This window comes from Pseudopipra pipra, chromosome W (assembly GCF_036250125.1).
Source record: "Pseudopipra pipra isolate bDixPip1 chromosome W, bDixPip1.hap1, whole genome shotgun sequence".
In the NCBI taxonomy this organism is placed as follows: Eukaryota; Metazoa; Chordata; class Aves; order Passeriformes; family Pipridae; genus Pseudopipra; species Pseudopipra pipra.
Genome location: NC_087580.1, coordinates 3,188,941 through 3,213,317, shown reverse-complemented (window position 1 = coordinate 3,213,317; position 24,377 = coordinate 3,188,941). Strand labels below are relative to the sequence as shown.

The window sequence follows — 24,377 nt, the reverse complement described above, 5'->3', positions numbered from 1 at the left end:
GGAGCTGAGAAGCTCAAGAGAGGTCCCGGAGCTGGACCGGGACGGCCAGATGGAATGCGGGGGGAGTTGACCTTGGCTCCCCCCTTGCACTGCTGCCACGGTGGCAGCCTGAGAGACAGGGCACAGAGGCCCTGCAAGAGATACCAGACCGTCACGAAGACCCCCCTGTGTCTCGTGATATGACCGTGGTGAAACGACCTTGTCTGGGGTTACGAAGCCCACGGAAGACCCCTCGGTTGGAGGCGATGGGGCCGAGAGAGAAGCTTGGATACCTCCCATGTGAGTGCTGGCAGAAAGCCAGCCACAGCTGCTGCATGCATGAGATGAGGAGAACCTGCTGCCTCAGAAGATGCTGCTGCTTAAGGACTGGAAGGGATCTGTCCTTCTTTCCCTCCTGGACTTTTATTTGGAGGGGAGAAGAGATCTGATCCAGTGTAAATACTATATCTCATGGTAGAGATAGTTGTGATCATGTGTATAATGTGATGTTATATTTATTTGTACAGTCATTGTAATATATTCCCTTTCTCCCACTTTGAGTCTGGTGTGTTTTGTCTGGAAAAACCCATCTCACATTAGGTTGAGATGTAGGAGGGGGGATGGAACTAGGGAATTGGATTTTGGGGCTATGTCAAACCATGACAGGTGGGTTGTAATCTGCAACTGTCGGCTGGGGTAGACTGCAGCTACTGGTCGAGTGAGCAGGAGGAGGAGGCTTGGACCGAGGGTCAGTCTGACCGCTGGGCACATCGGCCAGGGGAGGTGGTGCAGTAGGAGCTGCAGATGTCTCTGATTCCAGCAACCCATCTGTATTTATTTTAGAAAGATCAGGGGGCACAGCGGGGAGGTGAACTGTCTGCATAGCTGGGGGAGAAGTCTTATAAGAAAGCCAATCAGCATTCCTATACTCTTTGTTCTGCTGTCTCACATTTAGTGCTTGCTCTGCCGCTCGGCGTTCTGCCTCGTGTTGCAACAATGTATTATAAACCACCCTCCAAAGCTTTCCTAGCTTTTTTGCAACTTTATCATCATCTAAAACAGCCTCCCATATTTTATCACCAAATTTACGCCACTCCTCTAATGAATGCACAGTATGAGGATTAACAAAGCACTCTTTCTCATTCCCATAATCAAGTAACCCAGGGAGTTCCTTTTTTAAATCTAAATCTTTAACCCTCTTTTTCTGTAAAAATTCAGAAAATAAACTATATGCTGCTTGCCTATCCATACCTACGTCAGCACTGTTGCAGCCCTTTCAGGGTCCGGCAGCACGTACGGCAGAGCTTGTCTATACAACGCTCCGGGGCTGAAGTTGCACCTTTATGCCAACTTTTTCCGACCAGCCTTGCTGCTGAGGCTCCGACACCTTGCCATCTCAACCGTGATTCCCCCATTTCCTTAAATCCAGTCAAGAAGTCCTCTTTAAGTCGAGAGTCTTCTTTAAGCCGAGAAGTCTTCTTTAAATCGAGAAGTCTTCTTTTAGTCGAGTCGGGGTCACCATTTGTTGTAGACGACGGGATATCAATTTACACGACCACAGAATTGATCATGGCTTATCCAACTTTATTGCTTAAAAAGGTTACAAATTAGCTTCATAGATATTACAAAAGCTAAGCTCATCATTGGCTTCTAATTACCTAAGTTATATTTGCACAAATGCTATTTCTTTCACCTTCTTATGGTTACTTGTTTGCTATTTGCTATTTGCTCAGCTTTCCCATCTGCTATATTCTATTCTTCTGTCACGTACCCAGTTTCTCAAACACAGTGACCTTCTAATAGTTTTCTCTTACCATGGGAACAGAGCTAAAACTTCTCTCTCATGTCCTCTTTCTATTAACCATGTTTCTGCAATACTTTCCACATCTGTCAGCCTTGGTGCTGTGCCCACTGCCCTGGGGAGCCTGTTCCGTGCCAACCCCCCTGGGGGGGAAGAACCTCTTTCTAACATCCAACCTGACCCTGCCCTGACACAACTCCAGGCCATTCCCTGGGGGCTGTCCCTGGTCCCCCCAGAGCAGAGCTCAGGGCCTGCCCCTCCTCTGCCCCTCCTGAGGAAGTTGGAACTGCCATGAGGTCTCCCCTCAGTCTCCTCTTGTCCAGCTGAACACCCCAAGTGCCCTGAGCTGCTCCTCCTAAGGCTTCCCCTGCAGAGCCTTCCCCATCCTGGGGGCCTCCTTTGGACACTCTCTACTGGCTCCATCTCTCCCTTCCATTGTGTCCCCCCAGAGTGCCCCACTATTGAGGTGAGGCTGCCCCAGGGCAGAGCAGAGCGGGACAATCCCCTCCCTGGCCCGGCCATGCTGGGCCTGATGCCCCCAGGACAGGGTTGTCCCTCCTGGCTGCCAGGGCACTGCTGACTCCTGGCCAAGTGGGCACCCCCCAGGACCCCCAGGGCCCTTTCCCAGCACTGCTCTCCAACCTCTCATTCCCACTCTGTCCCCACATCGGGGGTTGCCCCATCCCAGGGGCAGAATCCGGCACTGCCCCTTGTGGAACTTCCATGGGTGGTGATTCCCTGGCATCTGTCCAGGTCTCTCTGCAGGGCCTCCCTGCCCTCCAGGGACTCAGCAGCTCCTCCCAGGTTGGGGTCATCTGCAAACTTGCTCCGTGTCCCTTCCAGTGCTGCGCCCAAGTCATGGATGGAGATGTTGGAGAGCACAGGGCCCAGATGGAGCCCTGGGGAACCCCCCTAGTGACCCCCATCTGATGTCCCCCCAGTCACTGCCACCCTCTGTGCCCGACCCGGGAGCCCATTGCTCGCCCAGCACAGGGTGTGTTTATCCAGCTCTGGGCTGGACACTTTGTCCAGAGGGATCTGGGCACAGACACTATGGGAAGCTTCACTGAAACCCAAAAAGATCCCATCAATTGGCTTCCCTTGATCAGCCAGGGGGTGACGTTGTCATAAAGTAACTCAGGTTTGATCAGCAGGCCTTTCCTCTGGGGAAGCCGTGCTGGCTGTGATACCCCACAGCAGGGTGGGAGCTCAGGGGCCACCCCAGACCCTCCTTCTCCCACCTTTTCCCCCGTGGCCACTGCAGCACCGGCTGTTGGGTGGAGGGGAACCCCCCATCAGCCCCCCAGGGATGAACAGGGGGGTTGGGGACCCCCCCAGTGCAGATCCAACCCCTCCAGAGCCCCAGGGAACTGCTCCAGGGCTCAAGTGATGGGGACACCAAAGGGACCTCCCTGGGACTCCTCTTCCTGCTGTCCCACCCCTCCTTTCTATTACTAATAATGATCAGACAAAAGGACTAAACCAGAATTATTTACTACACAACATACACAGTAAAACTACCAGTAGTACAGGATAAGACAGGACAGGGCACTACACTAAAGCAATTGTTGAAGCAATTCTACTAAAGGTGACAAACAAGCAATAATTCTTAATTAGAGATGGATGGAACTCCCCCAGACCAGCGCTCCTGGGGAGATCTCTGCTCTCAACCTCCAGCAGTGACCTTGGGGGGGTCCCCAGCCAAGGCAGGAATCTCCACACACCCCCAAGAAGGGTTCTGTTGGAAGAACCTGCCCCTGGCAAAGGGGACTGGCCCTTTCTGGTGGAAACCCATGGACTGACAGTCCTTGGACTCCAGGGCTTCCCTCACCATCAGGGGCTTCATTTGGGGTCAAACCAGTCGGGGTTCCAACATCTCCTGCCTTGTCCCAGCCCCCTCTCAGCTCAGCACTGACCCCTTTGCAAATGGGGCATTGTCTTGGGGCCATTGCAGGGGGGATGTCCTGCCCCAGTGTCCCAGTGTTCCTTTAATTGCCAGAGGCCCTGCAGTGTCCCAGTGGCCCCTTGATTCCATGACCTTCTGAAACACCTCAGGCTTCCTTTGGTTCCATGAGGCCCCCCTGTCACAAAGGCCCCTGGATTCCATGAATCCCGCAGTGTCACAAGGTTCCTTTTTTTCCACAGGGCCCTGCAGTGTCCCAATTGTGCCTTGATTCCAGGAGTGTCCAAATTCTCCCAGGGTTCCTTTGGTTTCAGGAGGTCCCGCAGTGTCCCAGCGGCCCCTTCATTCCAGGCAGGCCCAGGGAGACAAAGGCAAAGACGGAGCCCCGACCCCCGTCAGCATCTTGGGGGGCGGGGGGGCAGGACCCGGGAAACGGCGGCGGCTGCTGGGAAGGGACTGGGATGGACTGGGATGGACTGGGATGGACTGGGATAGACTGGGATGGACCGGGATGGATTGGGATGGACTGGGATGGACTGGGAGACCGGGATACACCGGGACCAGGACTGGGACCCAGCAGGACCCCCCGGGAGCACGATCTGAGCACACTGGGACCTTCCAGGACCAGAACTAAGGCAACAGGGATCATACTGGGAGCAACTGGGACCACACTGAGGGCTACTGGGAGCAACTGGAGGCGACATAGGACATAGTGGGAGTGCCTTGGAGTCACTGGGATCATACTGGTGGAAACTGGAATGTTACTGGGGCATCTGGGAGTGACTGGGAAGGACTATGAGCATGCTGAGGGCTCTACTGGGCTATACTGGGAGTGTCTGCAACCATAGTGGGGGTAACTGGGACTGTACTGGGAGTGACTGGGACTACACGAAGGGGAATTAGGACCAGGCTGGGGGCAACTGGAAGGAACTGTGAGTGACTGGATTTACAACAGAAGCAACTGGGATTGAGTGGGACTGTCAGGAGGGAAGACCGGGATCATACTTGGAGTGACTGGATCTGTGCTAGGGGCAACTGGGAGCAACTGGGACCATTCTGGGATCACAGTGGGAGCAGCTTGGCCCATGCTGGGAGCAACTGAGACCAAACGAGGGTGACTGGGCTCATACTGGGATCATATCAAGAGTGAGTGGGATCATGCAGGAGGTGATTGGGGTCATCCTGGGAGCAACTGGGAGTGCACTGGGGATGACTGGAAGTGGCTGTGAGCAACTGGGATCATGCTGGAAGCTTCTGGGGGCAACTGGGAATGAGTGGGACCACATGGAGGAAACTGTGAGCAACTGGGAGAGACCAGGAGGGACTGGGATCATCCTGGGACTGACTGGGAGCTGAATCCGAAAAATCGGTCCGAGAAACTGCTCAGAGACTTTTTTATCTTTAAGCAGCAAGGTATTTGTTTATTCAACATTGGGAGCAAGCCAGCTGGCGCTGGACAAACTTGCTCCAAGGCTTCACACAAAATCAGCATTTTTATACAATCTTCAGCTGTGATTAAATGCATATTCAAGTGATTCCAACCTCTATCTCTGCATATTAATAATAGGTGGAGTATAGGTGGAGCTCAGGCGGGGCTTGGGGCGGTGCTTCTCTTGGCCCTCAATCCTGAGGGGACTTCCACTCTTCCTCCATGGCTCTGGGGGCTTCAACTCATCTTCCTCAGCTTGACCTTCCTTCTCTTCCATTCTTCTTGACCCGCTCACTGAAGCTTGGAAAAAGCCCTGGCTCCCAGCCTATTCCTCCTCTTCCAATGTCTCCCTGATCCTGCTGTCTCTCTAATTTATCCCCTCTAGGCCTAGGACATGTTCCTGTACTATTCTCTGAAGCTTTGCTCCAGTCAGTAGAACAGAACGAGCACAGATGGTCTTGGCTGTTGGGAGCTTGTTAGCAGGCCCAAATTTCTTAGTGAACTCTTTTGGGCCTGGCCTCCTGTTTCACCAGGGACACAGCCCGGGCCCGGGTGTTCCCATTCCCATTCCACGGGTTTACATTCCTGTTCCAGGTGTTCCCATTCCCATTCTAGTTGTTCCCATCCCATTCCAGATGTACCCATTCCCATTCCAGGAGTTCCCATTCCCATTCCAGGTGTTCCCATTCCCATTCCACGTTTTCCAATTCCCATTCCAGGTGTTCCACTCCATTCTAGGTGTCCCCATTCCCATTCCTATTGTCCCTCCTCCCATTCCTGGTGTTCCCATCCCACTTCTGTTTTCCCCATTCCCAGTTCTTGGTGTTCCCATTCCCATTCCAGGTGTCTCCATTCCCATTCCTATTGTCCCCATTCCCATTCCAGGTGTTCCCATCCCACCTCTGTTTTCCCTATTCTAATTCCAGGTGTCCCCATTCCAATCCCAGATGTTCCCATTCCCATTCCTGGTGTCCCCAACCTGCTCCCAATGTTCCCATTCCCAATGTTCCCATTCCCAGCCCAGGTACCCCATTCCCATTCCTGATGTCCCCATTCCCATTCCAGGAGTTCCCATTCCCATTCCAGGTGTTCCCATTCCAGGTGTTCCCATTCCAGGTGCCTCCATTCCAATTCCAAGTGTTCCCATTCCAGGTGCCTCCATTCCAATTCCAAGTGTTCCCATTCCAGATGTCTCCATTTCAATTCCAGGTGTTCCCATTTCCATTCCTGGTGTCCCCATTTCCATTCCAGGTGTTCCCATTCCAGGTGCTTCCATTCCAGTTCCAAGTGTTCCCATTCCAGGTGTCTCCATTTCAATTCCAGGTGTTCCCATTTCCATTCCTGGTGTCCCCATTTCCATTCCAGGTGTCTCCATTCCCATTCCAGGTGTCTCCATTCCCATTCCAGGTGTTCCCATTCCAGGTGTCTCCATTTCAATTCCAGGGGTTCCCATTCCCATTCCTGGTGTCCCCATTTCCATTCCAGGTGTTCCCATTCCAGGTGTCTCTGTTCCAATTCCAGGTGTTCCCATTCCCATTCCAGGTGTTCCCTCCCCATTCCACGTGTCCCCACTGCCATTCCTTCTGCCCCCATTCCCATTCCTAGTGTCCTCAGTCTGTTCCCAATGTCCCCATTCCCATTCCAGGTCTTCCCATTTCCATTCCTGGTGTTCCCATCCCATTGCTACTGTCCCAATCCCATTCTTTATGTCCCCATTCCCATTCCAGGCATTCTCATTCCCTTTCCAGGTGTTCCATCCCATTCCAGGTGTCACCACTGTCATTTCCCCTGCTGGTTTACCATTAAACCAGCACACCAGGTCTGTGCCCAACGGGGGTCCCTGTGGATCATCCAACGCGGGTCCTCCCATGGCTGATGGAGTTGGAGCAGCGGCCGAAGCTCTTCCCGCAGTCGGGGCACTCGGGGCTTCTCTTACCGGTGGGTCCGTTGGTGGGAGGTCAAGGAAGAGCTCTGAGTGAAGCTCTTCCCACAATCTCGACAGTTGTAGGGCCTCTCCCTGATGTGGAGGCGACGGTGGGTGTAGAGGGTGGAGCTGTCCCACATTCCCTACACGTGTAGGGCTGTTCCCCAGTGTGGATGTGCTGGTGGCTGAGCAGCTTGGTGCTTGTGCTGAAGCTCTTCCCACATTCCAAGCACTTGTAGGGCCATTCCCTGGTGTGGATGCAACGGTGTTTGCAAAGGCTGGAGCTGTCCCTGAAGCCCTTCCCACACTCCGCACACGTGTAGGGCCTTCCCCACTGTGGATCATCTGGTGTCGGAGCAGGTTGGAGATCTGCCTGAAGCTCTTCCCACACTCCCCACACGTGTAGGGCCGTTCCCCACTGTGGATCATCTGGTGTCGGAGCAGGATGGAGATCTGATTGAAGTTCTTCCCACATTCCTCACACATGTAGGGCCTTTCCCCACTGTGGATCTTCTGGTGTTGGAGCAGGTGGTGGATCTGAGTGAAGCTCTTCCCACACTCCGCACACGTGTAGGGCCGTTCCCCACTGTGGATCATCTGGTGTCGGAACAGGTGGGAGCTCTTCCTGAAGCTCTTCCCACACTCCCCACACGTGTAGGACCGTTCCCCAGTGTGGATACGACGGTGCTTGCGGAGGTTGAGAGCAGTGAGCTGCAGTCCTCCTCTGGATCCCACGAGTGGTGGAAAAAGGTTCCGAAACTCCAGGTTTATATATTCTCCAGTTCAGGCAGGAATGCCCAGTCCTCCCCTCAGAGCGGGCAATTCCATAAAAGGATGCTTAGTTCTTCCCTCAGAGCGGGGAATTCCATAAAAGGATATGAGGATGCTCAGTCCAAAAAAGGCTATGAGGGTGCTCAGGACATCCCCCCCTCCTCACAGGACTCTCCTGACAACAGTTCCTGGGAAAATGGCATGGAAGGCCAGAGAATCCACAGTTTTGGGCTACACCCATCCAGTGAGGAATCGGTCCCAGCTGTTCTAACTAGGACACTGTGTCCGTCATCGCTGCCATCATCATCATCATCGGCCTCGTGGGAGTCGGTGTCTGGAAGCTCCAATCCGGTAACTCCCGGGATGGGGGTAGGGAAGGGGCACGGATCCGCCCGGCAGCATTCCGGGGATCCTGTGCCACGGGTGCTGATCCCACTTTCTTTCCATAGGGAAGAGGGAGGGGAATGGATACGACCCCGCACCCACCAGTGAGTCCCAGCAGCGTGTGTGGATCCAGATCCTCTGGGCAGGGATCCCAGGATGGATGCCGGGATTCCAGAGGGGAATGGGGGCCTAATGGCTGGAGCAGGATTGGAAGGGGATTCCAGCTCAGGGCAGGATTCCAGAGTGGGATCAGGTGGAATTGTGGACTGGGATCAGGGCTGGATTCTGGAGTGGGATTGGCGTGGGATGGATGGAGTGGGATTGGGGTGGGATGGACAGAGCAGGATAAGATGGGATTTCGGAGCAGTTCCTACTCTCCCTGGGCTCCACAGCCAGCTCCATCCCCTGGGATGGGAACAGGGACATGGTGACTCCTTTCACTGCTCTCATCCCAGCAGGAATCACAGCCTGAGCGATCCCAGAGCTGGATCCGCCCCTTCCCTCTCCCTGCGGAAAAGCAGGAGCTGCTGGCAGAGCTCATCCCGCTGCTCCCACCCACCCCGGCCCCCCTCCGGCTCTTCCCGATGGATCAACTTCCTCCTTTTTCCCGTGTGAAACCTAGGACCACAATTATTCCTGAGGCTTTAATTTGGGTGTGAAAATCTCCTGCTTTGGGCAATAAATCCTGGCTCCGTCCTCCGTCATCCGGCAGTTCCTCTCTGGGAACCAGGAATAGGAATGGGGACAGGGGGGACTGGGATGGTGACATTGGGGACTGGGATGGGGACACTGGGGACAGCAGGAATGGGAATGGGAACTCCAGGAATGGGAATGGGGACACTGGGAGACCAGGATTGGGATAGTGGGGACAGGAACGGGGACACTGGGAGCAGGTTGGCACAGCAGCAAGTGGGAATGGGGAGAGGGATGGGAACCCCAGGAATTGGAATGGGGAGAGGGATGGGAACCCCAGGAATTGGAATGGGGAGAGGGATGGGAACGTGTCTCCCCAGGAGTTGGTTCAATACAAAGGTCAGTCCCTGGTTCGAAGCCACGGGAAGCCCCTTCTTTGGGAATGTCTGGGAACCAGGTGTCAGAGGCTTGAAAAGAGGTGTTGGAATTGTTTCCCAGTGTCCCCCCATTCCCATCTGTGTCTCCCGGGATGGGGTGGGTTGGAGCGGAGCCTCAGGCGCTGGGCAGGGGCAGTGGGGGGAGGGCGGCTCTCGGGGACACCGCGGTGGCCGCGGGGAGGGCGGGGGTCCTTTGTTCGGGGGCTTTTGGGGTTTGTCCGGGACCGGACAGAGCGGGAGCTGGTTTTTGGCCACCTTGTTCTCTTTTCCTGAGAGGAAGTTTTTTCCCCACAGGACACCTCGTGGAGAGCAACCGAGAGAGAGAGAGAGAGAGCCCGACCCATCTGGGAGCGAGGTGTTCTGCTTTGGGGACTGCCCCTGGGAAAAGGGACTCCTTCACTGCTGGCTGCGAGCACACGGGGCTGAGAGAGCTTTGAACTGCCGGGACAGTTTCTCTCCCTCACCTGGGGATTTGGGACTTTGTTTTGTTTCTTCTGAAAGTTTTTGGTTGCACCATTTGCTGTTTATTCAGATTTTGTTAATAAAAGGTTTCTTCTTTTCCACACTTCCACCTGAAGTCTCTTAATTTCTAGCCTCTGGAAACCAAAGAACCAAGGCCCCACCATGTGACAGTTCAACCCCACCCCTGTGCCATGGGCCCCTTTGTGATGTCACGGCCTGTCCTCTCCATTCTGGAATAGCCCCTGGAAACCAAAGAACCAACACCTCACACCCCCACAGTGCAACCCCACCTGTCTGCCACGGGACTCTTTGTGAAGTCACAGCCTTTCCCCCAGGAAAGAAAGCCTGGAACCTTTGGGTTTCACATGCAGCCGGGGGCCACCCTGGGAACTCCATGGGCAGCAAGAGCTTTCTTTGCTGGTCCTTTTTATCCGGCAGGAATCTTCATCTGTGTTCAGTTTGGGCAGTCAGGCTGGCAATATCAGCACAGGGCTCCTGCAAGTGAACGACAGCCCTTCCCTCCAGGAAAGAAACCCCTTACCCTCGGTCTCTTCTCCTGTTCCCTAAAACACAACCTGCAGGGGAGCTTTCTGGGATCTCTTCTCTTGGGAATTGGGAAGACAGACCCACTCCCATGTTTAACACCTCAGGCAAAACCACCCTTTGAACACCTTTCCCAACCTTCCCCAACCTTTCCCAAATCCCAGATTTTACAGGTGTCCTGTAATTCTGGCCCAATCTCACCCAAGCCCACAAACCATGACAGAAACCTCTCAGCCTCACGCTGCGTCCTTCCCATTGCTGTGCCTTATGTGCAGGCAAAAGGCCTTAAAATCAAGGACCCAAAATTCATGGCCTGTTCTTTTTCCCAGAAAAGAAGGCATGGTGAACTCTCCAGACCAGGGAACTGGAAGATCTCCCCAAAACTCCTTTGGTACACGCTGCAGGGCCAACGATTCCTCTGCTCTGCCCTGTCGGCGCTGCTTTGTCTCATCTGGGTCCCCAGAAACTGTCAGTGAAAGCTGGGGAATAAAATCTCTGAGCAGTTGGTTGGGTTCCAGAGGTGACCCTACTTCATTCAGCGCTGAAGGGACACAGCAATTGCTCTCTAACACATGTACATCAGTTCTCTAAACTCTTAACAATTTCTACATTTTAGTAAGCAAAGGAATTCCTGTCCATTGGTTTACCAGTTCTCTGCAGGAATTCTTCTTCTCTCTTTTATTGGCTCTTGATTTCTCACTTTGCATGATACTTAGTCCACAGTTTTTGTCCTTTTCTTGTCTTTTCCCTAGATAGAGAAAGCCTCAGTAACTGTCTGTGTTAGTTTTGTCTTTGTCTCTGGTTTCTCTAAGGGTCTTTGTGGTTTAGAAATTCTGCCTTCTTGGTGTCCAGGTCTCAAAAATAGATTTCTCTGCCAGGTCTCTGACCACTGAAATATGGTAGGCCTTAAACTTTTACTTTGTTTTTCTAACAAATGGCCATGGGCCAGAACTTGTCCATCATCCATTGTCTGTTGCCCCATTCAATCTCCTGCCAGCAGTTTCTCCCCATTGCTGGGTGGGTTCCTTTGCCAAGCACTAGAACTTGTTGGGTAACAGGTCCAGTCCTGTTGCCTATTTTTCGTGGGGATGTGCAGGAGGGCATTGAGTCTTCCATGAGCAAATTGGCAGAGGACCCCAAGCTGGCTTGCAGTGTGGATGTGCTGGAGGGCAGGAAGGCTGTGCAGAGGGACCTGGACAGGCTGGACCTCTGGGCCGAGCCCGTGGGCATGAGGTTCAAGAGTGCCTTTGGTACCTTTGGGGCCTCTGGCCACAAGAACCCCTGCAGCTCCAGGCCGGGGGCAGAGGAGCTGCAAAGGGTCCCCGTGGGAGAGGCCCTGGGGGTGCTGGTGGACAGAGGCTGAACCTGAGCCAGCGGGTGCCCAGGTGGGCAAGAAGGCCAAGGGCAGGCTGGCCTGGATCAGAAAGAGTGTGGCAGCAGGAGCAGGGCAGTGATGCTTCTGCTGGACTGGGCACTGGTGAGGCCACCCCTGGAGTGCTGTGTCCAGCTCTGGGCCCCTCAGTTCAGGGAGAACCTTGAGGGGCTGGAGTGGGTGGAGAGCAGGGCAATGGAGCTGGGCAAGGCTCTGCAGTGCATGGCCTGTGAGGAGCAGTTGAGGGAGCTGGGCTTCTCCAAGCTGGAGAAGAGGAGGCTCGGGGCTGACCTTCTCCCTATCCACAACTTCCTGACAGGAGGCTGGAGCCAGGTGGGGGTCAGCCCCTTCTCCGAGGCAACAGAAGATAGGACAAGAGGACACGAGGACCTGCCTGTCAGGGGCTGTTTGTCAGGGACAGGAGCAGGACTTTTTGGAGAGAAACAGGGATTAGGTATTGAAATGGGCTGCCCAGGGAGGTGGTGGAGTCACCGTCCCTGGAGGTGTTGAAGCAAAGACTGGCCATGGCACTGAGTGCCGTGGTCTGCTTGACGTGCTGGGGATGGGGCGTAGGCTGGACGCTGGTTGATCTCCCAAGTCTCTGCCAACCTCATGGACTCTGGGCTTCTGTGCCACCCCAGCCTTTGGGGACAGCGTGCTGGTGGCTCCGAGGCTCCGTCCTTGCCTTGCCTTGCCCATCTCCTGGCTGCCAGGCAAGGGCCTTGTGACATCACAGCCTCTGTGGAACAGCGCGGTGGCTGAAAACTGTCAGTGCTGCGTCCCCGTGCCCAGAGCCTGGGCAGAAGTCGGCTGGCAGGGACGGGCAGAGACTGTGCAGAGGTGTCAGCTCGTCCCGCAGCAGCACGATGCCCAGCCAGGGCATCTCCTGGCTCCTCAGGCTCTGGGTGCTCCTGCTCTTGCCTGGCCCACTCGAGCCTTGCAGCCGTGCCACAGGTGCCATTGCTGAGAACCGGGGTTTTCCTTGGATGGCCCCTTGCCAGAAAAGGCAGGAGAGGCTGGAGAGAGGGGAAGGAGGGGGGTCAGGCCGCTGGGATGGGGCCGGCGGGCCGTGAGCCCGAAGCCAGCAAGGCCTTGGGCCCACACGGTGTCAGGGGAGGACTGAGAGCCCCCAGGGAGGAGGAAAGCTGGGCAGGCCCCAAGGCTGCTGGGCCTCTTCCTTGCCAGCCCTTTGGCCAAGGCCCCGAGGCAGAGGTGGGGCTCAGCCCCTGCACAGCAATGGGGCACAGGCTGAGCCCCAGGGACACCAGAGCCAGGCGGCCTGAGCTCTTCTTCCTGCAGCGTCTGCCTGGGGCAGCCCAGCCAGGCCTGAGTCTCTGCAGGAGAGGCCAAGCCCAGCCAGAGAGGGCTCAGCCCTCTGAGGCTGCACTCACTGCAAAGGGAACAAAACACTGGCCCAGAGGACATCCTGCCCCCAAATGGAGAACTGGAAAGGTCAAGAATAAAAAAGTCACCCCCCTCCATTAGTCAAGAAATGTTCAGACCTGTTTCCTAAAAGCATCCAGGCCTCGGGTCACCCAGTTTTCTCTCTGACAAGGCTTTGCAGGGGCTGCTTGGGAAAGGGAAGCCCTGGGGCCCCAGTGCAGATGGGTGGGGCTGCACTCTGGGGGGGTCGGCCTTTGGCTCTTGGCTTCCAGGGGCCCCCAGGAGTCAGTGAGCCGGGCTGGGGACGAGGGGCAGGACTGGCTGGGATTGCCTCTGGGGCCTGGCCCAGAAAATGGAAGTGTCCCCATGGGGGCAGCTGGAAAGGGCCCAGGAAGGAAATGCTGCCCCAGTGCAGGCTGTGGGCCAGCTCTCTGCAAGAGAAGTTGAGGGCTCTGAGGCAGAGAGGGGATGAGAGCCGGGTCCAGGCTTCGGAATTGCCGGGAGGGGAAAGGGATGTCTAAGAACAAGTCCCTCAGGAGAGGGAAGCAGAGAGGCTGTGTTTTGACCCCAGCACAAGGGTCTGCAGGGCAGAGCAGAGAATATCCCCCACGTGAGATTGTTGTGCATCCCTCCTTGCAGTTCTGACAGGCACTTCTCTTCAAAGGTCGTTCTGTGAGCGTCTTTTTGTTCTTTCCAGGTGGGATGCAAGCGGTGGGTGGGCTTTGGGCACTGGGGGGCAGAGGAGCCAGGTGAGCATTTTCCTGCCAGTCTGAATCAGATGTTAATTCTGGTGGGCTGTATCCTTGGTGAATCTAAGCACATCCCTTGGCATTTGGTTTTTTTCTGGTGGTACACAACCTGAGAAGCATCAGCAGAATGGGAAGGAGGTCCTTGCAGGAAGAGGTCAGTGTAAAGGAAGCTGAGAGGGGAGCTTTGGTGAGAATGTTGAACTCTGAGGGCATCCCTCAGTTTGTGCCTTTGCCTCTGTGATGCTGAAAAACCCGGTCCGAAGAACTGCTCAGAGAGTTTTGGATCTTTTGAACAGCAAAGGGATTTATTGCCAACGTCGGGAGCGAGCGTGGTTTGCACCACAGAGAACTTGCTCAAAGGGTTCACAGAAAATCAGAGGTTTTATACAAGTTTCATATGTGATTAAATGTGATAAATCATATTCATGCAATTACATCTGTCTATACATATTAATAATGGGCAGAGCTCAGGCAGAGCTTCTCTTGACCCTCAATGCTCAGAGGGGTTTAGGTGAGTCTGGGGTCTCTGCTCCTCTTCATCAGTTCCCAGTGTCCCCATCCTTGTCCCTCGTGTTCCCACTCCATTCCTGGTGCTCTCCTTCCCAGTGTGACCATCCCATTCCTGATGTCCCCATTCCCAGTCCCTGGTGTCTCCAACCTGCTGCCAATGTCCCCGTTCCCATTCCTGGTGTCCCCATTCCCAGTTCCTGCTGTCCCCAACCTGCTCCCAATGTCTCCATTGCTATTTCTGGCGTCTCCATCCCATTCCTGATGTCCCCAGTCTGCTCCAGTGTCCCCAACCTTCCCCTGGTCTTCCCATCCTGCTCCTGGTGTCCCCATCCCTTTCCCCATTGTCTCACGGTGTCCCCATTCCCATTCCTGGTGACTCCAACCTGCTCCCAATGTCCCCATTCCCATTCCTGGAGTTCCCATTCCCATTCCTGCTGTCCCCAACCTGCTCCCAGTCTCCCCATCCAAGCCCCCCTGTCCCCATTCCTGTTCCTGGTTCCAACAGAGGAACTGCCAGATGCCAGAGGAGGGAGCCAGGATTTATTGCCCAAAGCAGGAGATTTTCACACCCAAATTAAAGCCTCAGGAATAATTGCGGTCCTGGGTTCCACACGGGAAAAAGCAGGAAGTTGATCCATCGGGAAGAGCCGCAGGGGGGTCGGGGTGGGTGGGAGCAGCAGGATGAGCTCTGCCAGCAGCTCCTGCCTTGCCGCAGGGAGAGGGAAGGGGCGGATCCAGCTCCAGGATCGCTCAGGCTGTGATTCCTGCTGGGATGAAAGCGGGGAAAGGAGTCACCATGTCCCTGTTTCCATCCCAGGGGATGGAGCCGGCTGTGGAGCCCAGGGAAAGTAGGAACTGCTCTGGATTCCCTCCTGATCCTGCTCCGTCCATCCCACCCCAATCCCACCCCATCCATCCTACCCCAATCCCACTCCAGAATCCAGCCCTGATCCCAGTCCACAATTCCACCTGATCCCACTCTGGAATCCTGCCCTGAGCTGGAATCCCCTTCCAATCCTGCTCCAGCCATTAGGCCCCCCTTCCCCTCTGGAATCCCGGCATCCATCCTGGGATCCCTGCCCAGAGGATCTGGATCCACACACGCTGCTGGGACTCACTGGTGGGTGCGGGGTCGTATCCATTCCCCTCCCTCTTCCCTATGGAAAGAAAGCGGGATCAGCACCCGTGGCACAGGATCCCCGGAATGCTGCCGGGCGGATCCGTGCCCCTTCCCGACCCCCATCCCGGGAGTTACCGGATCGGAGCTTCCAGACACCGACTCCCACAAGGCCGATGATGATGATGACGGCAGCGATGATGGACACAGTGTCCTAGTTAGAACAGCTGGGACCGATTCCTCACTGGATGGGTGTAGCCCAAAACTGTGTATTCTCTGGCCTTCCATGCCATTTTCCCAGGAACTGTTGTCAAGAGAGGCCTGCCAGGTGGGGGGGATGTCCTGAGCACCCTCATAGCCTTTTATGGACTGAACATCCTCATAGCCTTTTATGGACTGAGCATCCTCATATCCTTTTATGGAATTCCCCACTCTGAGGGAAGAACTAAGCATCCTTTTATGGAATTGCCCGCTCTGAGGGGAGGACTGGGCATTCCTGCCTGAACTGGAGAATATATAAACCTGGAGTTTCGGAACCTTTTTACCACTTGTGGGATCCAGAGGAGGACTGCAGCTCACTGCTCTCAAGCAGCCTGAGACCACCATCCTCAACTGGACTGCAATCCCCACTTTTGACCAGGCTGCAACAGCTCTCCCACCAGCAGGTATTTTTCTCCTCTCCTTTTACTTTGGACTCGTGGGGGGGGGGGCCCAAGGAACAGCACTTTTTCATGGTCCAGGGTGGTGGGTTCTACATTTGGGTTTTGTGGATTAAAACCAATTGCTTGTCTGTATAATCAGACTTATTGGGCAAGGGCGGCCAAAGGGGGGAGAGCAGAGAGGGGCAATCCCGGAGCTGGGGGACCCCCGGAATGCTGGAGGGGGGGGGAGCAGAGAGGGAGCGCCGGGCCCCTTAAGCGGGGGTCCCGGAGAGGGGGAAGGCCTTGGAGTGTGGAGAGGAGGGGGGGTCTTGAGGCGGGGTGGGAGCCGAGAGCGCCAAGAGGTTTGCTAGGGTGGGAGCTGAGACAGGAGGGCCGGCCGGCCCCGGGAGGCAGAGTGGGGAGAAGTGAGCCCTGGGACCCCCCTGGCAACACTCAAGGGGACCCTCGAGAGTGGGAACCCCCTATAGCCGCGGGACCCCCAGTAGCCCAGAGAAGAGGGCCCCCAATGCAGGCAGAAGTGCCATCAGGCCAGACAGGGGGGACCCCCCTAACCCCAGAGAGCAGAGGGGGGAAACTCCTGGGAGGGGATTTTGGGCTGAATGTTGTTGTTTTGTGGGTTTTTATGGGCACAAGTTACCTGGCGAGTTCTAGGGATGGACTTGGGCAGGAGAAACCCCCAAGGCAATGCGCTCACCCCTTTTTCCCCCCTCCATCAGGATTTCTGCTTCCCAAAGCTTGGTCGGATGGAGGAGGAGGCTGCGAGGAAGAGGAAGATGCCGCGGGCCCCCCAAGCAGGTGAGGAGGAAGTCAGTGCCCCTTTGGGTCGGTCTTTTGTGGCCGTCCTGCCGGGGTCGGAGTTGGGGGGATGTCCTTGGGCTTCCCTGTGGGCCGGAGGCAAATCCCCTGTGTCCTTGTTGCTTCCTGCCCCAGGCCCCGAGGTGAGGCCGGAGAGCGCGGAGGACAAATCCCGGCGGCAGAGCCTGGTGGGAGAGGCCGTTTTGAAGGGCTCCCCGGCGCAGGAAGGCAGCGGGGAGGAAAAGGGCCGGAGATGCCCCCGCAGGAGGGGCTGCAAAGCCAACCCAGGGGTCTGTGAGGAGGAAAGAGCCAGCGTGTGCCGGGAAGGCGGCCGGAGCTTGAGGCAGATCTGCGAGCTGGTGGTCCCTGAGCAGCCTCCCAGCAGGGAAAAGCCCTTCAGGTGTTTGGAATGTGGGAAGAGCTTCAGCAAGAGATCCAACCACGTGAGGCACCAGCACATCCACACTGGGGAACGGCCCTACAAATGTGGGGAGTGTGGGAAGAGCTTCAGTGACAGCTCCAACCTCCGCAAGCACCGTCGTATCCACACTGGGGAACGGTCCTACACGTGTGGGGAGTGTGGGAAGAGCTTCAGGAAGAGCTCCCACCTGTTCCGACACCAGATGATCCACAGTGGGGAACGGCCCTACACGTGTGCGGAGTGTGGGAAGAGCTTCACTCAGATCCACCACCTGCTCCAACACCAGAAGATCCACAGTGGGGAAAGGCCCTACATGTGTGAGGAATGTGGGAAGAGCTTCAGGCAGAGCTCCGACCTGCTCCGACACCAGATGATCCACAGTGGGGAAAGGCCCTACACATGTGGGGAGTGTGGGAAGAGCTTCACTCAGAGCTCCACCCTGCTCCGACACCAGATGATCCACAGTGGGAAAGGCCCTACACGTGTGCGGAGTGTGGGAAGAGCTTCAGGGACAACTCCAGCCTTTGCAAACACCGTTGCATCCACACCAGGGAATGGCCCTACAAGTGCTTGGAATGTGGGAAGAGCTTCAGCACAAGCACCAAGCTGCTCAGCCACCAGCACATCCCCACTGGGGAACAGCCCTACACGTGTAGGGAATGTGGGACAGCTCCACCCTCTACACCCACCGTCGCCTCCACATCAGGGAGAGGCCCTTCCACTGTGGGGAGTGTGGGAAGAGCTTCACGCAGAGCTCTTCCTTGACCTCCCACCAACGGACCCACCGGTAAGAGAAGCCCCGAGTGCCCCGACTGCGGGAAGAGCTTCGGCCGCTGCTCCAACTCCATCAGCCATGGGAGGACCCGCGTTGGATGATCCACAGGGACCCCCGTTGGGCACAGACCTGGTGTGCTGGTTTAATGGTAAACCAGCAGGGGAAATGTCAGTGGTGACATCATGGGGACATCGATGACATCACATGGACAGTGATGACATCACAGGGACATTAGTGACATCACGGGGACAGTGGTGACATAACCGGGGGTTAATTTTGGTGTGAAAATCTCCTACTTTGGGCAATAAATTCTGGCTCCTGCTCCGGCATCCCGCAGTTCCTCACTGGGAACTCGGAATGGGAATGGGAACAGGGGGAATGGGAATGGGGACACCTGGAATGGGAATGGGAACACCTGGAATGGGAACACCTGGAATGGGAATGAGAATGCCTGGAATGGGAATGGGGACATCAGGAATGGGATGGGGAAAATAGCAATGGGATGGAAACAGCAGGAATGGAAATAGGAAGACCTGGAATGGGAATGGGGACATTGGGAGCAGACTGGGGACACTAGGAATGGGAATGGGGGCAGCAGGAATGGGAATGGGGACACCTGGAATGGGAATGGAGACATCAGGAATGGGAATGGGAAACTCTGAAATGGGAATAGGAACATCTGGAATGGGAATGGGGACACCTGGAATGGGTATGGGGACATTGGGAATGGGAATGGGAACATTGGGAATGGGAACATTGGGAGCAGGTTGAAGATACCAGGAATGGGAATGGGAACTCATGGAATTGGAATGGGGACACGTGAAATGGGAATGGTAACATTGGGAGCAGACTGGGGACACCAGGAATTGGAATGGGGACACCTGGAATGGGAACGGGAAAACCTGGGTTGGGAATAGGGAAAACAGAGGTGGGATAGGAACACCTGGAATGGGAATGGGGATAATAGGAATGGGAATGGAGACACCTGGAATGGGAATGGGAACTCCTGGAATGGGAATGGGGACACCTGGAATGGGATGGGAACAACTAGAATGGGATGGGAACACCTGGAACAGGAATGCAAACCCGTGGAATGGGAATGGGAACACCCGGGCCCGGGCTGTGTCCCTGGTGAAACAGGAGGCCAGGCCCAAAAGAGTTCACTAAGAAATTTGGGCCTGCTAACAAGCTCCCAACAGCCAAGACCATCTGTGCTCGTTCTGTTCTACTGACTGGAGCAAAGCTTCAGAGAATAGTACAGGAACATGTCCTAGGCCTAGAGGGGATAAATTAGAGAGACAGCAGGATCAGGGAGACATTGGAAGAGGAGGAATAGGCTGGGAGCCAGGGCTTTTTCCAAGCTTCAGTGAGTGGGTCAAGAAGAATGGAAGAGAAGGAAGGTCAAGCTGAGGAAGATAAGTTGAAGCCCCCAGAGCCATGGAGGAAGAGTGGAAGTCCTCTCAGGATTGAGGGCCAAGAGAAGCACCGCCCCAAGCCCCGCCTGAGCTCCACCTATACTCCGCCTGTTATTAATATGCAGAGATAGATGTTGGAATCACTTGAATATGCATTTAATCACGGCTGAAGATTGTATAAAAATGCTGATTTTGTGTGAAGCCTTGGAGCAAGTTTGTCCAGCGCGAGCTGGCTTGCTCCCAATGTTGAATAAACAAATACCTTGCTGCTTAAAGATAAAAAAGTCTCTGAGCAGTTTCTCGGACCGATTTTTTGGATTCAGCACCCAGTCAGTCCCAGGATGATCCCAGTCACTCCTGGTCTCTCCCAGTTGCTCCCAGTTTCCTCCATGTGGTCCCACTCATTCCCAGTTGCCCCCAGAAGCTTCCAGCATGATCCCAGTTGCTCACAACCACTTCCAGTCATCCCCAGTGCACTCCCAGTTGCTCCCAGTATGATCCCAATCCCCTCCTGCATGATCCCACTCACTCCTGGTATGATCCCAGTATGACCCCAGTCACCCTCAGTGTGTTCTCAGTTGCTCCCAGCATGGGCCAAGCTGCTCCCACTGTGATCCCAGTATGTTCCCAGTTGTCCCCATCATGGTCCCAGTTGCTCCCAGTTGCCCCTAGCACAGATCCAGTCACTCCAAGTATGATCCCGGTCTTCCCTCCTGACAGTCCCACTCAATCCCAGTTGCTTCTCTTGTAGATCCAGTCACTCACAGTTCCTTCCAGTTGCCCCCAGCCTGGTCCTAATTCCCCTTCGTGTAGTCCCAGTCACTCCCAGTACAGTCCCAGTCACCCCCACCATGGTTGCAGACACTCCCAGTATATCCCAGTAGAGCCCTCAGCATGCTCTTAGTCCTTCCCAGTCCCTCTCAGACACCCCAGTAACATTCCAGTTTCCACCAGTATGATCCCAGTGACTCCAAGGCACTCCCACTATGTCCTATGTGGCCTCCAGTTGCTCCCAGTAGCCCTCAGTGTGGTCCCAGTTGCTCCCAGTATGATCCCTGTTGCCCCAGTTCTGGTCCTGGAGGGTCCCAGTGTGCTCAGATCGTGCTCCCGGGGGCTCCTGCTGGGTTCCAGTCCTGGTCCCGGTGTATCCTGATGTCCCAGTCCATCCCAGTCCATCCCAGTCCATTCCAGTCTATCCCAGTCTGTCCCAGTCTGTCCCAGTCCATCCCAGTCCCTTCGCAGCAGCCGTCGCCGTTTCCCGGGTCCTGCCCCCCCGCCCCCCAAAGTGCTGACGGGGGTCGGGGCTCCGTCTTTGCCTTCGTCTCCCTGGGCCTGCCTGGAATGAAGGGGCCGCTGGGACACTGCGGGACCTCCTGAAACCAAAGGAACCCTGGGAGAATTTGGGTACTCCTGGAATCAAGGCACAATTGGGACACTGCATGACCTATGGAAAAAAAGGAACCTTGTGACCCTGCGGAATTCATGGAATCCAGGGGCCTTTGTGACAGGGGGGCCTCATGGAACCAAAGGAAGCCTGAGGTGTTTCAGAAGGTCATGGAATCAAGGGGCCACTGGGACACTGCAGGGCCTCTGGCAATTAAAGGAACACTGGGACACTGGGGCAGGACATCCCCCCTGCAATGGCCCCAAGACAATGCCCCATTTGCAAAGGGGTCATTGCTGAGCTGAGAGGGGGCCAGGCTAAGGCAGGAGATGTTGGACCCCAGACTGGTTTCACCCCAAATGAAGCCCCTGATGGTGAGGGAACCCCTGGAGTCCAAGGACTGTCAGTCCATGGGTTTCTACCAGAAAGGGCCAGTCCCCTTTCCCAGGGGCAGGGTCTTCCAACAGAACCCTTCTTGGGAGGTGTGTGGAGATTCCTGCCTTGGCTGGGGACCCCCCCAAGGTCACTGCTGGAGGTTGAGAGCAGAGATCTCCCCACGAGCGCTGGTCTGGGGGAGTTCCATCCATCTCTAATTAAGAATTCTTGCTTGTTTGCCAGCTTTAGTAGAATTGCTTCCACAATTGCTTTAGTGTAGTGCCCTGTCCTATCTTATCCTGCACTACTGGTAGTTTTACTGTGTATGTTGTGTAGTAAATAATTCTGGTTTAGTCCTTTTGTCCGATCATTATTAAGAATAAGTAGTTCATTGATATAAATATATCTGCTTTTCCATCATTAAAACCTGTTGGACAAAACTGGTTCAATCCCATCTCTATAATTCCTTAAATTCAAAGCATTGGCATAACCCAAGGCTGAGATTGGATCCAGCTGCCCCCAGGCTCCTTTGGAAGTAGGAGTTTAGAAAGCCAGGGAGTCCGTTCTGCACCTCGGGACTCCAGGGCAGGACTTCTCCAATCAACTTTGTCTAAGCCTTGAACTCCCCCTGCCACAGGGGGAATGGGGGAAAGGGAGCAGGAAAGGGGAGAAAAGGTGGGAAAAAGGGGGGGTGGGACCCCTTCAGCACAGGGAAGCTGTGGTTTAGTGGGACAATAGGAAAGGGGTGGGAGAGAAGGAAAAAGTGTTGGGCTGAGACCCCCAAAACTGAGTGTGAAGGGTGTTGAGACCCCAAAGTTATTGGGAGGGGGGTGGGAGCCCCAGACTGAGTGCAGGGGGGATGTGGGGCTTGTGGGGACCATAGGAAAGGGGTGGGAGAGGGGCAGAAAAGGGGGGTTGGACAGCAGGAAGAGAAGTCCCATGGGGGTCCCTTGGTGTCCCCATCACTTGAGCCCTGGAGCCGTTCCCTGGGGCCCTGGGGGGGTTGGATCTGCACTGGGGGGGTCCCCAACCCCCCTGTCCATCCCTGGGGGGCTGATGGGGGGTTCCCCTCCACCCAACAGACAGTGCTGCAGTGGCCACGGGGGAAAAGGTGGGAAAAGGGGGGTCTGGGGTGGCCCCTGAGCTCCCACCCTGCTGTGGGGTATCACAGCCAGCACGGCTTCCCCAGAGGAAAGGCCTGCTGATCAAACCTGAGTTACTTTATGACAACATCACCCCCTGGCTGATCAAGGGAAGCCAGTTGATGGGACCTTTTTGGGTTTCAGTGAAGCTTCCCATAGTGTCTGTGCCCAGATCCCTCTGGACAAAGTGTCCAGCCCAGAGCTGGATAAACACACCCTGTGCTGGGCGAGCAATGGGCTCCCGGGTCGGGCACAGAGGGTGGCAGTGACTGGGGGGACATCAGATGGGGGTCACTAGGGGGGTTCCCCAGGGCTCCATCTGGGCCCTGTGCTCTCCAACATCTCCATCCATGACTTGGGCGCAGCACTGGAAGGGACACGGAGCAAGTTTGCAGATGACCCCAACCTGGGAGGAGCTGCTGAGTCCCTGGAGGACAGGGAGGCCCTGCAGAGAGACCTGGACAGATGCCAGGGCTGGGAATCACCACCCATGGAAGTTCAACAAGGGGCAGTGCCAGATTCTGCCCCTGGGATGGGGCAACCCCCGATGTGGGGACAGAGTGGGAATGAGAGGCTGGAGAGCAGTGCTGGGAAAGGGTCCTGGGGGTCCTGGGGGTGCCCACTTGGCCAGGAGTCAGCAGTGCCCTGGCAGCCAGGAGGGACAACCCTGTCCTGGGGGCATCAGGCCCAGCATGGCCGGGCCAGGGAGGGGATTGTCCCGCTCTGCTCTGCCCTGGGGCGGCCTCACCTCAATAGTGGGGCACTCTGGGGGGACACAATGGAAGGAAGAGATTGAGCCAGGAGAGAGTGTCCAAAGGAGTCTGATTGTGCTGGTTTAAAGGTAAAGCAGCAGGGGAAATGAACTCAACCTAAAAGAGAGATTATAAGTCAGAATAACAATTTAATAAAATAACACAATAAGTACGATTATACAGACAAACAGTTGGTTTTATCCCACAAAACCCAAATGTATAATCCAGCACCCTGAGGCATGAACAGAGTGGTGTTTGTTGGGCCCCCTGAGCCCAAAGTAAAGGGAGAGGGGAAAAAAAACCTGTCACAGACACAGCAGTGACATCACAGGGATAGCAGTGACATCACAGACACATCGGTGACATCACAGTAACAGCAGTGACATCACAGGGACAGCAGTGACATCACAAAGGGACAGTAGTGACATCACAAAGACAACAGTGACATCACAGGCACAGCAGTGACATCACAGGGACAGCGGTGACATCACAGAGACAGCTGTGACATCACAGGGACATTGGTGACATCACAGGGACATCGATGACATCACAGGCACAGCAGTGACATCACAGAGAGAGCTGTGACATCACAGGGACAGCAGTTACATCACAGGGACATTGGTGACATCACAGGGACATCGATGACATCACAGGCACAGCAGTGACATCACAGAGAGAGCTGTGACATCACAGTCACAGCAGTTACATCACAGGGACATTGATGACATCGCAGGGACACTGGTGACATCACAGGCATATCGGTGACATCACAGAGACAGTGGTGACGTCAAAAAGACAGCGGAGATGTCACAAAAACAGCGGTGACATCACAGAGACATCTGTGACATCAAAGGTACAGCGGTGACATCGCAGGGACAGCGGTGACATCACAGATACATCAGTGACATCACAGGCACATCGGTGACATCACAGTCACAGCAGTGACATCACAGGGACAGCAGTGACATCACAGGCAGAGCAGTGACAAATAGAGTTTAAGTCTTGTGAATTCCTTTAGCTGTACCAGGCAGGGCTTAGTCCTGGATCCACCCACGGCTGCGTTCAGGTGGATATCTTAGTCCTGAGACTAAACCACGTGGGCCTGAGCAGCACTGATAAGAAGGAGTATCTTGGCCAGCCCCCAGGGCTGGGAAGCATTCCAGAAGAAGAAACTGTTTTTCCAGGCCTGTGACCAAAGCAGGACAGGTTGAAGGAGGGATGTTCCCCAAAGGCAGCGGAGCAGCGCGATGGCTCCAGCG

General features: G+C 55.3%; 1 protein-coding gene and 1 long non-coding RNA gene across 2 annotated transcripts in view; one reads left to right on the top strand and one right to left on the bottom strand.

Annotated features, from left to right (window-relative positions):
- Positions 1–8,927, top strand: part of LOC135404791 (class I histocompatibility antigen, F10 alpha chain-like) — a 197,754-nt gene extending 188,827 nt beyond the window's left edge. The window contains exons 5-6 of the mRNA XM_064639524.1: positions 8,257–8,312; positions 8,904–8,927. Of these exons, the coding sequence (XP_064495594.1) occupies positions 8,257–8,312; positions 8,904–8,927 (80 nt within the window). The remainder of the gene's footprint in view (positions 1–8,256; positions 8,313–8,903) is intronic.
- A 5,879-nt stretch (positions 8,928–14,806) lies between these two features.
- On the bottom strand, positions 14,807–15,681 carry LOC135405749 (uncharacterized). The gene is made up of 2 exons (XR_010425996.1): positions 15,399–15,681; positions 14,807–15,047 (listed from the first exon to the last, which is right to left on the bottom strand). It is a non-coding gene; the product is annotated as an uncharacterized LOC135405749 (long non-coding RNA).
- Positions 15,682–24,377: the final 8,696 nt, after the last annotated feature.